Genomic DNA, 14590 nt, shown 5'->3' on the forward strand with positions numbered 1-14590 from the left:
TTCCAACCCTTGTATAATAAAAGTTATAAGAGTGAGTGTGGTTTAGCCTTGTCTCTGTAGGTAGCAAATTACTCAGTGTGATGAAACTTTTTAGACTGAGAGAAGCAGTAGACAAATTTTTACGAGAAGAACGGTGCGGTTTTAGGAAGGGTAGAGGATGTGTTCACCAAATTTTCACTCTTAGGTCAATAGTTGAGAAGTGCCTGAGTCACCAAACACCTTTAATCCTTAATTTTATAGATTATGAGCAAGCGTTCGATTCAGCTGATAGAAGAATTTTAGCGAAAATATAATTCTTTTTGATACAACAAACAAACACATTAAAGTGATTAGTGCTATGGACGAGAATAACACTGCTGCGGTTAAGGTAGGAAATGAGGTTAGTACAAAACATATCAACAATAAGCCAGCATTTTGTATACCTCTGTTTATACTACACTTTGACCTTACACAACCTACACAGTGGAACTTACATAACCATATATAATTAAAAATAAAGAAAAGCTGGGAATTCAATTTTCAAATAAAAATTTCTCCATACGCAATTATGCAGTTTGTGCGTTTGTATCACAGTTCCTATAATTATCCAGTAAGCTTATCGCAGATCATTTCTGGTCTTCGTTCTCGGTGCGAACAAAAAGCTCCTCCCACTTCTTTCTGCATTAGCGGGTTAGTACTTGTTTCCGATTAGATCACAGTCTGACTTGTCTACCCATGAAAAGATCGCGGGTTTCCACTTGTTTCCGATTAGATCACAGTCTGACTTGTCTACCCATAAAAAGATCTGACGCCGCCTATGTTTCTATCTGCAAAAACGTTCTCCGGAGCACTCGCACCCCGGTCCGGGTTTTTATAATGGGTGAGATAGGGAATGATCATACTGGATAATTATATGAACTGTGGTTTGTATTGTGTGTAGCGGGTACCAAATTACAAAAAAGAAAGAAAAATAGGTGAAAAATCAGCCAATAAAAACAAACAAAAACTAACACCAGAACTTAGTAGGTGGAAAACTTAGTAGGTGGGAGGCACTTGTGCAGATTCCTAACCCATTATGGGGTACCACCTCCATGTTGAAGATGCGGTAATGAGGTGCGTTGGCAGGTGGCACCGTTCCCCGTCTAATGATGCATGGCAATGGATTTATGGGCTTTGTTAGGCTAACCACACGGCAAAGCTTCTTTAACCTGGTTATGATTAACAACAAAAAGCCTCGGACCAAACAGCCATTTCGACGACGACCTGTAGCACGTCCACCGACCATCCAAACGGACCTGTTTACGGTAGCCCACTGCAATATACGGGGTCTCAGATTTAAGTTTGACCATTTCCTACATTTAGTGAACTCGGTCAAGCCATCTATCATGTGCATCACTGAGACCAATCTAAACCAAGAAATACAGAGCAGTGAGATTGCCATACAGGGATACACGCTCCTCAGGCAGGATCGAGAGCGTACTGACGGCGCTAAATACGGAGGAGGTGTCGCTGTTTATCTACAGAGCCATATACCTTATTCATGCCTGAACATACCAGATTCAGCAGGAGAAGAAGTTCTGTGGGTTAGGGTGACCCTCCCAAATAAATCCGTGATTGTCGGTACCGTGTATAACCCTCCAACTTACCAGATTACCAGCTACCTTGAAGCCTCCCTCGAATATATTCGGGGCAAGTACGCTAAGTGTGCCATTATCCTTCATGGAGACTTCAACGTCCATCATAGCGTGTGGCTTCGCAGCAAAAATACTGATAGGGAAGGGTCGGACTTCTATGATCTATCTCTCTCTTACGGGCTGGAACAACTTGTCGATTTCGACACGTATCACGGTCCAAACGGTATCATCTCGTCTTGACCTCTTCCTAACAGATCACCCTGACTCCTTTATGGTAGACGCTCATGCTTTCACCAGTGACCACGTTGCCGTCGTTGCACGTGGAAACCTACGTATTCCGCCTCCAGTAGAGCATGAGCGAACAATCTGGCTATACAAAAGAGGTGATTGGGACGGTTTGAGAAACACTCTTTTTTCAGCAGTGGAGAGCCATCCTCCTGGAAGGCCCAGAGAAAGCTGCAGAAAAGTACCAGCAGGCCATAGTTGACTCTGTCGAAAAGCATATCCCTTCAAAGCGGATCCAGGTGTCCAGTAAGGACAAACCATGGTTCAACGCCCAGTGTAAGAAGACAATCCGAGCAAAGCAAAAGGCACACAAGCGATGGCTACTTTCGAAGAGCGAAGAGGATAGAATTGCATTCATAAATGCGCGCAAAGATGCAGTTAGAGCGATTCGGCAGTCCCGGGTTCAGTATAAGGAGAAATTCGCCACCAAGCTTCAACTTGCTACGGCAAAGAGTTGGTGGGGAATTGTCAAGGAGGCTTTCCCTTTATCCAAGGGGACCGCAATTCCTTCTCTCCAGACTAACGGGACAGTGGTACAAGATCCACAGGCAAAGGCTGAAGCTCTTGGTAAGGCTTTTGCCGAATTCTTGAATCTGGACGACGACGGTAGAGAAGTGCCAAATTTCTCCGACCGAACCAACACTGTCCTGGAACGCGTGAACTTTTCTGCTCCCAAGATCATTCGCATTCTGCAGCATCTTGATGTGACCAAAACCACGGGTCCTGACAACATATCAAATGTTGTCCTCAAGTCTTGCAGTGCCGAACTAGCTGGATCTTTGTCGTTGCTTTTTCGGCTGTGCTTTTACTCCGGAACCTTCCCAAGAATATAGAACTACACCCGTGTTATACCTAGTCTAAAGCCAGAAGGCAGTCCAACGAGCGTGGGCTACTACATGCCTACTAGCCTTCTCTCCTGTGTTGGCAAAGTCTACGAGAGCGTCTCCAATAAAACACTTACATCAGTACCTGGAATCCAATGACCTTCTAGGCGATCGCCAATATGGATTCCGCCGGAAACGCCAAACATTTGACTGCCTAGTGGCATATTATCAGAATTGGATTGACCCTCTGGCAATGGGATACGACATCAGGCTATTATCCTTCCACATTGCGAAAGCTTTTGACAGAGTATGGCACCGTGGCCTATAAAGAAACTCTATGTGTATGGTGTTCGTTGATGTCTGTTAGTAGTGATTGAGAGCTTTCTTTCCGATCGTTCACTGCAGGTTGTTCTTGACGGGTTTATTTCCTGCGAATATCCAGTGAAAGCAGGGGTACCCCAGGGCAGTGTCTTAGGACCTAAGCTTTTCCTTATCTACATAAACGACATGGGAGACAACCTCGCAAACCCTCTGCATCATTTTGCCGACGATACCACGACACACTCAGCCGTCCCTAAACACGAAGACCGAACACAAGCCTCCCTTTCCCTACAGATGGATCTTTTGAAAACTGAAAAGTGGTCTGATGCATGGATGATCAACTTCAATGCATCGAAAACAAAGGAGCTTCTAATTACCAGATGAAAGGTGCCACGTGAACACCCCAGTTTCATTTTCAAAAATGAAGCTATAAAGAGAGTCGACGAGCTTCGTCAACTGGGGATTCATTTCTCCACCGATCTCTCTTGGATCAACCACCTTGATCGGGTGAGAACCTCCTGCGCAAGAAAGCTGGGAGTTACTCTTCGCTGCAAAAACCATCTTCCATCAAGCTCGATCATCCCACCTCTACAAGTCTTGCATCAGACCTATAGCTGAATATGGATGCGCCGCTATATGCTGGTGCTCCGAAAACGCTGTTGGCACCACTTCAGAAGATCCAGAATAGGGCAAATAGGGCGGGCTGCACCTCTACACATGACTTCCTCCAACCTCTAAATCAAAGGTTTGATGTAGCGTCGATCGCTGTTTCCTACAAATACATGAATTCGCCTCCCTCAGACGAGCTCTCTCGAATTGTGCCCCCCTTTCTCCAGCCGACAAGGCAGACACGAAGGCACACAACTCGGTCCAATTATCTAAAGGAGGATACGCCGAAAACCGAGTACTTGAGGAACAGCTTCATCCGGCGTTGCATTTCTATCTGGAACGATCTTCCTGGGGATATTATCCCTGAAAATCCCTCTGTTGACACCTTCAAAAGAAGGTACAATAGGCATTTAAAACCTCGAGGCCATTGAACAAGGTGAATGAATAGCGGCATATCAGATACTTGAAGTACCTGGCGCCATGAACATTGGAATAAAAAAAAAAAAAAAAAAAAAAAAAAAAAAAAAAAAAACAAGGCATAGGTTTACTATAAAGGTGTAGTTTCCAACGGGTGTTTTTTTTTTTTTTTTTTTATAAACGCATACCTTCGTCAAATTTAACTAATTAGTTTTGCTTATTTTGACGAAGCAACGTGGTAAGACAGACAGCAATATGGTGCTGCACCAGTTATGGAAATGTTTCTTATGGACTAAAATCGTTGTCAAATTTAGCTAAGCAGTTTTGAATATTATTTTGACAATTCAACAAGGCAACTATGATGAAAATGAGGTACCACCAAAAAACAAATAATTTTGAAAGAGCCAAAAGAAAAAAAATTAGAAAATCGGGTTTTTAAAACATGAATAAACTTCAGATGGGTTATCTAATGAACGAGATAAGGTGATCTTCTAAGGTAGCAAACCCCCCTTAAAGTCTACGCCCGCTACAACCAAAAAACTGCATAAAACCTCATGGAGGTCTTTTTTATTAACAATTGAATTCCCATTTTCCCCCTAGTGTTTAAGAAACCTCCCCATTTTGAAACAGTCAAAAGATATATTTTCAGAAATCACGGTTTTCAGAAATGAATAGACCAAAGGTGAATCTACTGGGCAAAGGATTTATTTTGATGCCCTTCACAGTTTAAGTTCAACGTAGCTTTATTAGAAACAGAAATTTTACCTCATCATAGAGCGGGAGAGAGAAAACATCTGGCACTGGTGCTGATAAAAGTGGAGGTCGAACATTATGCAACGGCATTGCTAACAAAGAGGGCGGAACAGCTCCTCTGGGGTCTTTTCGAAATCCAAATGGTACATTTGACTGCAAAATTGATGAAATATGCCTGATTTCTCTTCTTTTATTTGTCTTAGCATGGTGAAATTTCCTACGATTATTTCTGTTGATGACGATTCCGATTGATTTCTTTGATTTCAGTTTTTGCACCTTGGGTTGCCCAATGTCGTCGTCATTCTCATCACATTTCCTTTCGTTTATTAATCCTTGGTTAGGTACATCATGTAACTCCCCCTAAAAAGAAATAATGTATCTCGCATAAAATAATAAAACACTAAATATTAAAGGTCTCCTAGGTACGACTGACGAGCCAAATATTTGTCTTACTACTACTACTACTACTAACAACTCACTGCAGCACCAAGCCGCCTCAGGACAACACAGCTAAGCACATTCTTCCTTCATTCCAATCTATGTAAAGTCCCCCTCCTTACACCCTGTCTATGCACATATAGAATTTTTTTAATATTTTTTTTTTTATTTACCAACAAATAGTTTCACGACATACTCTCAGAAACATATCCAGCTATTTCCTTAGCTATTTCCACATATATATAGCTTATCCACCAACATATCCAGCTATTTCCTTCGAATATATCAGGAAATAGTTGAATTTTATTCAAGATTCACTTAATAAATTAAAGAAATACTTAAGAGAATTTTATCAAGCCTACCTGAGAAATAATTTAGACTCTTTGTTAATCGAAACATGTAGTATACGACGAATCTTTGATATCCTTACAGTTTATGTAAATTAGCCAGATATTTCGGGTCACGAACATGAAAGTACGCAAAAATTTATTTCAGCAAGAGGGAGGAGGGAGAAATTTCTTAAAAAATCAACAACAACAACAAAACAAGCTAATTATATAGATAGTCATTCTATTATAAAACGAAATTATAGAAATCCAGCCGTTAATCCAGCCGTTGTTTTTTCAAAAAAAAAATACCAAATATGTATTTTTCAATGAAAAGAAAAAAATTATGTATTATTAAAAGTTAGAAAGGAGAAGGGCAAAAAAACTCCCTCCAATTGACGCCATTGACGTTTCTGGTAAATGGAAAAGAGAACTGGTATATTTCGCTTTGAAACATATAAAAGACCAGAAAAATATTCACAAATTGCTGAAGTACGAGATTTCCTGAAATAAATTGCAATTCTCTTCTCATCACCCATTAATTTCCTGCATTCAGAGATCTCTAAAAATGCTATGGTTTGACTGAATTTATCAGGATTTCGAAAATAGATATCTAAAAAATAGCACTTTTGTTTTTTTCAAGATATTTTTTATAATTTACGGGGGGAGGCATAAAACACAATATATCCAACAAAGCGTATAAAAAGGAAAAATAAACACACACGAATAAACAAACTGAGCACTGTACAAACAATTTTTTTAAGCCATGGCGGTTATCAATGCACTTCAAGGGGCACTAGTAGCTTTTGAATTATAAGCACATTGTGCAGGGGGATGGGGGTATCACATGCCCAAAAGACCGCATTTCAATGCCTAAATGTCTAACTCTCGGTGGGCCTTCACTCATATACAGGTATTGGTAAGTTTGCAGGAGGAGGGGAGATGTAGGAATTAATATCTCATCTCTCTTCATTTTTTTTCAAGACATGACATAATATTGAATAACAAAGTTAGATAACGTGGTGTGTAGTCGCATTTTTGTATAATAAATTTTTTCCAAGTTCTCTCTTTTGAATGCTCGGAAAAGTGAGATATCAAAATAAAAGAAGAATAAAACAATTACCCTTCTTGGCAGAGTGGTCAGTAATAACTTATTAGGTACAAAATTAAATATTTCCTAATCTTCTTCCTTACAACAAACAGAGAACATTCGAAAAAGCTCCAGCTGTAACACCAAGCCAGGGGCGGCAATTGATGAAAATGTGGGAAGGAAAGGGGAAAGAATTTTATCAAATTTCTTTTCAATAAAGATACAAAAATAGACTTTGAAACCTAGGTGGAAGGGGGGGGGGATATTATTGTTTAAATGTCTTTTTTCACCAAATTTTCACTCTTAGATTAATAATTGAGAAGTGCCTGAGTCATCAAACACCTTTAGTCCTTAATTTTATAGATTATGAGCAAGCGTTCGTTTCAGCTGATAGAAGAGTTTTTGCGAAAATATAATTCTTTTTGATACAACAAACAAACACATTGAAGTGATTAGTGCTATGCACGAGAATAACACTGCTGCGGTTAAGGTAGGAAATGAGGTTAGTACAGAACATATCAACAATAAGCCAGCATTTTGTATACCTCTGTTTATACTACACTTTGATATAGGAGTGATAGATTTAGTTTGTCAATATCTAGCAAGCTTACTGCCAAACACTTGCAAAACAATTAGATCTTTAATAGATAATTATTGTAACTCACAAAAACTATGTTAGACACTTAGATAGATTTGTTCTTCTTGAAAATTCCTTTAAGTATATGACCTCATCAGTGGCGTCAATTCACAGAAATCTGAGGGGGGAGGCAAAATTGCTGTAAAGTCAATTTTTCAATTAAAATCCCCCCTTTAAAGATGTCTTTCAAAGTCTGGGAGGTAGGTAGGGAAGGCACAAATACTCTGCCCCCCAATTGACCCCACAGGGTATAACGCTACACGGTTTCACACGATAGGGGACAGCAGAGACCTACTGCTCAGCCCCAAGAAAACCTAATGTTTAGCGGACACCGCCGTCAACTTCTAAGAAGTTGAAATGCTCTAAGCGCATTCATATAAAGAGATATTTTGTTTTAGTGGGAGGGGGCATATTTGAAAAAATTAAAGTTTTTGGAAGTGTAAGAAATAATCGAGAAAATATTAAAAAGCAAAACTTAGCGAGGGGAGAGGGGTAAAATAAACCTTGAGCCACAACCAGCAAAACAATAGCACAACAGAAAACAACAGCAGGACAACAGCAGAAAACAACAGCAGGACAACATCAGAAAACAACAGCAGGACAAGCAAAACAATTATTTTAGAATTTGAGGTTTTAAAGTACTAATGAAATTTAAAATGAAGCTACAGTTGGAACTTACACAACCATACATAATTAAAAATAAAGAAAAGCTGGGAATTCAATTTTCAAATCAAAATTGCTCCATACGCAATTATGCAGTTCGTGCATTTGTATTGTGTGTAGCGGGCACTAAATTACAAAAAAGAAAGAAAAATAGGTGAAAAATCAGCCAATAAAAACAAACAAAAACTAACACCAGAAGAAGGCATAGGTTTACTATAAAGGTGCAGTTTCCAACGGGTATTTGATTTTTTTTTTTTTTTTTTTTTTTACAAACGCATAGCTTCGTCAAATTTAACTAATTAGTTTTGCTTATTTTGACGAAGCCCCGTGGTAAGACAGACAGCAATATGGTGCTGCCCCAGTTATGGGACTGTTTCTTATGGACTAAAGTCGTTGTCAAATTTAGCTAAGCAGTTTTGAATATTATTTTGACAATTCAACAGGGCAACACTGATGATAATGAGGTACCATCAAAAAATAAATAATTTTGAAAGAGCCAAAAGAAAAAAAATTAGAAATTCAGGTTTTTAAACATGAATAAACTTAAGATGGGTTATCTAATGAACGAGATAAGGTGATCTTCTAAGGTAGCAAACCCCCCTTAAAGTCAGCACCCGCTACAACCAAAAAAGCTGCATGAAACCTCATGGAGGTCTTTTTCATTAACAATTGAATTCCCATTTTTCCCCTAGTGTTTAAGAAACCTCACCATTTTGAAACAGTCAAAAGATATATCTTCAGAAATCACGGTTTTCAGAAATGAATAGACCTAAGGTGAATCTACTGGGCAAAGGATTTATTTTGATGTCCTTCACCGTTTAAGTTCATCACTCGTAGCTTCATTAGAAGCAGAAATTTTACCTCATCATAGAGAGGGAGAGAGAAAACATCAGGCACTGGTGCTGATAAAAGTGGAGGTCGAACATTATGCAACGGCATTGCTAACAAAGAGGGCGGAACAGCTCCTCCGGGGTCTTTGCGAAATCCAAATGGTACATTTGACTGCAAAATTGATGGAATATGCCTGATTTTTCTTCTTTTATTTGTTTTAGCATGGTGAAATTTCCTACGATTATTTCTGTTGTTGACGATTCCGATTGATTTCTTTGATTTCAGTTTTTGCACCTTTGGTTGCCCAATGTCGTCGTCATTCTCATCACATTTCCTTTCGTTTATTAATCTTTGGTTAGGTACAGCATGTAACTCCCCCTAAAAATAAATAGCGTATTTCGCATAAAATAATAAAACACTAAATATTAAAGGGCTCCTAGCTACGACTGACGAGCCAAATATTTGTCTTACTACTACTACTACTAACAACTCACTGCAGCACCAAGCCGCCTCAGGACAACACAGCTAAGCACATTCTTCCTTCATTCCAATCTATGTAAAGTCCCCCTCCTTACACCCTGTCTATGCACATATAGAATTTTATAAATTTTTTTTTTTTTTATTTACCAACAAATAGTTTCACGACATACTCTCAGAAACATATCCAGCTATTTCCTTAGCTATTTCCACATATATATAGCTTATCCACCAACATATCCAGCTATTTCCTTCGAATATATCAGGAAATAGTTGAATTTTATTCAAGATTCACTTAATAAATTTAAGAAATACTTAAGAAAATTTTATCAAGCCTACCTGAGAAATAATTTAGACTCTTTGTTAATCGAAACATGTAGTATACGACGAATCTTTGATATCCTTACAGTTTATGTAAATTAGCCAGATATTCCGGGTCACGTACATGAAAGTACGCAAAAATTTATTTCAGCAAGAGGGCGGAGGGGGAAATTTATTTAAAAATCAACAACAACAACAAAACAAGCTAATTATATAGATAGTCATTCTATTATAAAATGAAATTATAGAAATCCAGCCCTTAATCCAGCCGTTGTTTTTTCAAAGAAAATACCAAATATGTATTCTTCAATGAAAAGACAAAATTACGTATTATTAAAAATTAGAAAGGAGAAGGGCAAAAAAACTCCCTCCAATTGACGCCATTGACGTTTCTGGTAAATGGAAAAGAGAACTGGTATATTTCGCTTTGAAACATATAAAAGACCAGAAAAATATTCAAAAATTGCTGAATTACGAGATTTCTTGAAATAAATTGCAATTCTCTTCTCATCACCCATTAATTTCCTGCCTTCAGAGATCTCTAAAAATGCTATGGTTTGACTGAATTTATCAGGATTTCGAAAATAGATATCTAAAAAATAGCACTTCTGTTTTTTTCAAGATATTTTTTATAATTTATCCAAGAAAACACAATATATCCAACAAAGCGTATATATAGGGAAAATAAACACACACGAATAAACAAACTGAGCACTGTACAAACAGTTTTTTTAAGCCATGCCGGTTATCAATGCACTTCAAGGGGCACTAGTAGTTATTGAATTATAAGCACATTGTGCAGGGGGATGGGGGTATCACATGCCCGAAAGACCGCATTTCAATGCCTAAATGTCTAACTCTCGGTGGGCCTTCACTCATATACAGGTATTGGTATGTGTGCAGGAGGAGGGGAGATGTAGGAATTAATATCTCATCTCTCTTCCTTTTTTTCAAGGCATGACATAATATTGAATAACAAAGTTAGAGAACGTGGTGTGTAGTCGCATTTTTGTATAATCAATTTTTTCCAAGTTCTCTCTTTTGAATGCTCGGAAAAGTGAGATATCAAAATAAAAGAAGAATAAAACAATTACCCTTCTTAGCAGAGTGGTCAGTAATAACTTATTAGGTACAAAATTAAATATTTCCTAATCTTCTTCCTTACAACAAACAGAGAACATTCGAAAAAGCTCCAGCTGTAACACCAAGCCAGGGGCGGCAATTCGTGAAAATGTGGGAAGGAAAGGGGATAGAATTTTATCAAATTTCTTTTCAATGAAGATACAAAACAGACTTTTAAACCTAGGTGGAAGGGCGGGGGGATATTATTGTTTAAATGTCTTTTTCCACAGAAATACTACAAAAAAGTAGCTCTAAAAAATTCCAACCCTTGTATAATAAAAGTTATAAGAGTGAGTGTGGTTTAGCCTTGTCTCTGTAGGTAGCAAATTACTTAGTATGATGATACTTTTTAGACTGAGAGAAGATGTAGACAAATTTTTACGAGAAGAACGATGCGGTTTTAGGAAGGGTAGAGGATGTGTTCACCAAATTTTCACTCTTAGATTAATAATTGAGAAGTGCCTGAGTCATCAAACACCTTTAGTCCTTAATTTTATAGATTATGAGCAAGCGTTCGTTTCAGCTGATAGAAGAGTTTTTGCGAAAATATAATTCTTTTTGATACAACAAACAAACACATTGAAGTGATTAGTGCTATGCACGAGAATAACACTGCTGCGGTTAAGGTAGGAAATGAGGTTAGTACAGAACATATCAACAATAAGCCAGCATTTTGTATACCTCTGTTTATACTACACTTTGATATAGGAGTGATAGATTTAGTTTGTCAATATCGAGCAAGCTTAGGACCAAACACTTGCAAAACAATTAGATCTTTAATAGATAATTATTGTAATTCGCAAAAACTATGTTAGGCACTTAGATAGATTTGTTCTTCTTGAAAATTCTTTTAAGTATATGACCTAACCAGTGGCGTCAATTCACAGAAATCTGGGGGGGGGGGGAAGGCAAACTTGCTTTAAAGTAAAATTTTCAATTAAAATCCCCCCTTAAAAGATGTATTTCAAAGTCTAGGAGGTACGTAGGGAAGGCACAAATACTCTGCCCCCCAATTGACGCCACAGGGTATAACACTACACGGTTTCACACGATAGGATACAGCAGAGACCTACTGCTCAGCCCCAAGAAAAGCTAATGCTTAGCGGACACCGTCGTCAACTTCTAAGAAGTTGAAATGCTCTAAGCGCATTCATATAAAGAGATATTTTGTTTTAGTGGGAGGGGGCATATTTGAAAAAATGAAAGTTTTTGGAAGTGTCAGAAATAATCGAGAAAATATTAAAAAGCAAAACTTAGCAAGGGGAGAGGGGTAAAATAAACCTTGAGCCACAACCAGCAAAACAATAGCACAACAGAAAACAACAGCAGGACAAGCAAAACAATTATTTTAGAATTTGAGGTTTTCTAATTTAATACATAGTCTTCAGAGTAATGATTGGTCTAGTGTTCTTGAAGCTAATGATGTTGATTGTGCAACGAGTTTATTTTTGTGTCGTATCGGAGCTCTGTTGGATAAACATTTTCCTCTTAGAAAGAGGCCAAGGAATTCCATACCTAAATGTCCATGGATGTCTAGAGGTCTGATCAATGCTACACATATGAAGGCGTCTCTGTTTAAGGCTGCATGTAAAAGTAAGACACAGGATGATCTTTTGAAGTATAAACTTTATAAAAATGTGCTTACTTCTTCAGTACGTGCTGCCAAAAAGCTATGTTTCTTGCGTCAAATTGATGAGTGTAAGGGGAATTTGTGGAAGATTTAGACTGTAGTTAATGAAGATCTTTCCCGCAAGAAACTCAAACATTCCCCTTTTTTTCAGTACAAGGAAGCTGATGTATCTTTATTGGACGAAAATTCTTCAACACGCGCCGCCAATTCGTATTTCACCTCACTTCCTTCAGTTTCTAATCCACCCTACAGCCGAATAAGTAGTTTTCCCTTAGCAGAAAAGTCATTTTTCCTTTTTCCATGTAGTGATACCGAAATTTCTAACATTATTTCTCAGCTTTCAAGTAGCCGTACCGTTGATGGTTTTGGTTTGAGCTGTAATGTTCTTAAAAAAATTTGTCAGTTTGTTTCTAACCCCATCTCACACATAACTAACCTCTCTCTTTCTTCTGGTGTTTTTCCTCACTCATATAAGGTTGGTAATGTTGTACCTTTGTTCAAAAAAGGTGATTCATCTCTAATTGAAAATTATAGACCTATTTCTCTCCTTCCTGTAATCTCTAAGGTTGTTGAAAAAGTAGTGTATTGTAGACTCTCTTCATTTGTATTTAGTACTAATACGACTGCAGGTAATTCTCTCATAACTAACCATCAGTATGGCTTTCGTCCCAGTTTCTCTACCTTGCATGCAGTTTCAGATGCAACAGAGTTTGTGCGTGTTAATCTTGACAAGGGCTTGTGTGTTTTGGGTCTATTTCTTGACTTTTCAAAGGCATTTGATGTGGTCGTTCACTCTGTTCTTTTGTCTAAATTATCTTCATTTGGAGTGCATGGAGTCCCACTTGTATGGTTTAGGTCTAACCTCTCAAGGAGATCTCAGTATTTTTCGGTTAATGGTACTTCTTCCTCTTCCTTGCCTGTTTTGAAAGGTGTCCCACAGGGCTCTGTGCTAGGACCACTTTTGTTTTTAATTTATATTAATGATCTTGTTGATAGTCTTCATCCCCTTGTGCACCCTATACTTTTTTCTGATGACAGTAACTTCTTCATTGCTGCAGTTGACCTGCCATCTGCCATTTCCCTAGCTCAAGGTCTTCTTGATAAAGTAAAAGATTGGTGCTGGTCAATTGGTATGACTCAACAGCCAAAAAAGTGCCATTGTACACTTTAGAACCCCTTATCGTATGAGAGACGCAGGGAAACCAACCATCCTGACTTATGGGAATGATATTATACCACAAGCTACTATAGTGAAATTTCTTGGTGTGTATCTTGACTGTTTTCTTTCCTTTAAACCCCATATAACTCATACCCGTTCCCTTGTCCTCCGCCAATCTTCAATGTTATATAGGGTTAACTCATTTCTTCCCCCTGATCTTATGCTTTCTCTTTATTATGCTTTTATTTTTCCTTACCTTTCTTATTGCTGTTCTGTCTGGGGTAGTACTAATAAATCTCTTCTCTGCTCACTTTAAAGAGCCCAAAATAGGGCAGTGAAGGCTACTTTTCTTCTTCCTCGTTTTTACCCTTCCTCTGATCTTTATAATGATACTGGAATAGCTCCGCTGGATCGTATTGTGGGTAAAAGTTACCTTTATTTAGCACATTCTGCTTTTCTAGGTAGACTCCCACCATCTCTGCAGCAGTTTTTCTTTCTGTCAGGCTCAGGTAGGTACTCTTCTTCTTTACGTAGCTCTTATCGCAGGTTCATTTTACCTAAGCGTTCATCGACAGCAGGTCAGAGGTCTCCTGTTTATCAATCTATTTTAGTATGGAACTCCATCCCTCCTGATGTCCCTCTATCTCTTTCTGCAAAGGCAATTTGTCGCTGGGTTTTTCCATTTTTTTTTTTTCCCCCTTTTTTATTAATTTTTTTCATTCTATACAAATTTTTGTCCTTTTTTTTTTTTTTTTTTCATTCAATATATTTAAAATAATTCTCCTATTTTCTCCTATTATTTCTCATATTTTAATAAATGTACATTATATAATTTTTTTTTTTTTTTTTTTTTTTTTCTAGTGCTTTATAATAGTGTTTTATTTGTTTTGTTGGCCCTGTACAAGCTTAGCTTCTTGGGCGTGTTTAAATTTTAAGTTTGTAATTGTATTGTTTTTTTTTTAGTATTAATAAATTGATTGATTGATTGATTGATTGATTGATTGATTGATTGATAAAGTAGTAATGAAAATTAAAATGAAGCTGCAGTTGGAACTTACACAACCATATATAATT

The 14590-nt window shown here is 37.8% G+C and overlaps 1 protein-coding gene across 1 annotated transcript in view; it reads right to left on the bottom strand.

The window, feature by feature from the left end:
• LOC148938401 (uncharacterized) overlaps positions 1-14590 on the bottom strand; it is a gene marked incomplete at both ends in the record, with an annotated part of 116538 nt that overhangs the window by 43824 nt on the left and 58124 nt on the right. The window contains 2 exons of the mRNA XM_089107823.1: positions 4835-5182; positions 8838-9185. Coding sequence (XP_088963949.1) covers positions 4835-5182; positions 8838-9185 — 696 coding nt within the window. The remainder of the gene's footprint in view (positions 1-4834; positions 5183-8837; positions 9186-14590) is intronic.

Source organism: Artemia sp. Qi Xiang Cuo, unplaced genomic scaffold (genome assembly GCF_049724085.1).
Source record: "Artemia sp. Qi Xiang Cuo unplaced genomic scaffold, ASM4972408v1 HiC_scaffold_3357, whole genome shotgun sequence".
NCBI classification, from domain to species: Eukaryota; Metazoa; Arthropoda; class Branchiopoda; order Anostraca; family Artemiidae; genus Artemia; species Artemia sp. Qi Xiang Cuo.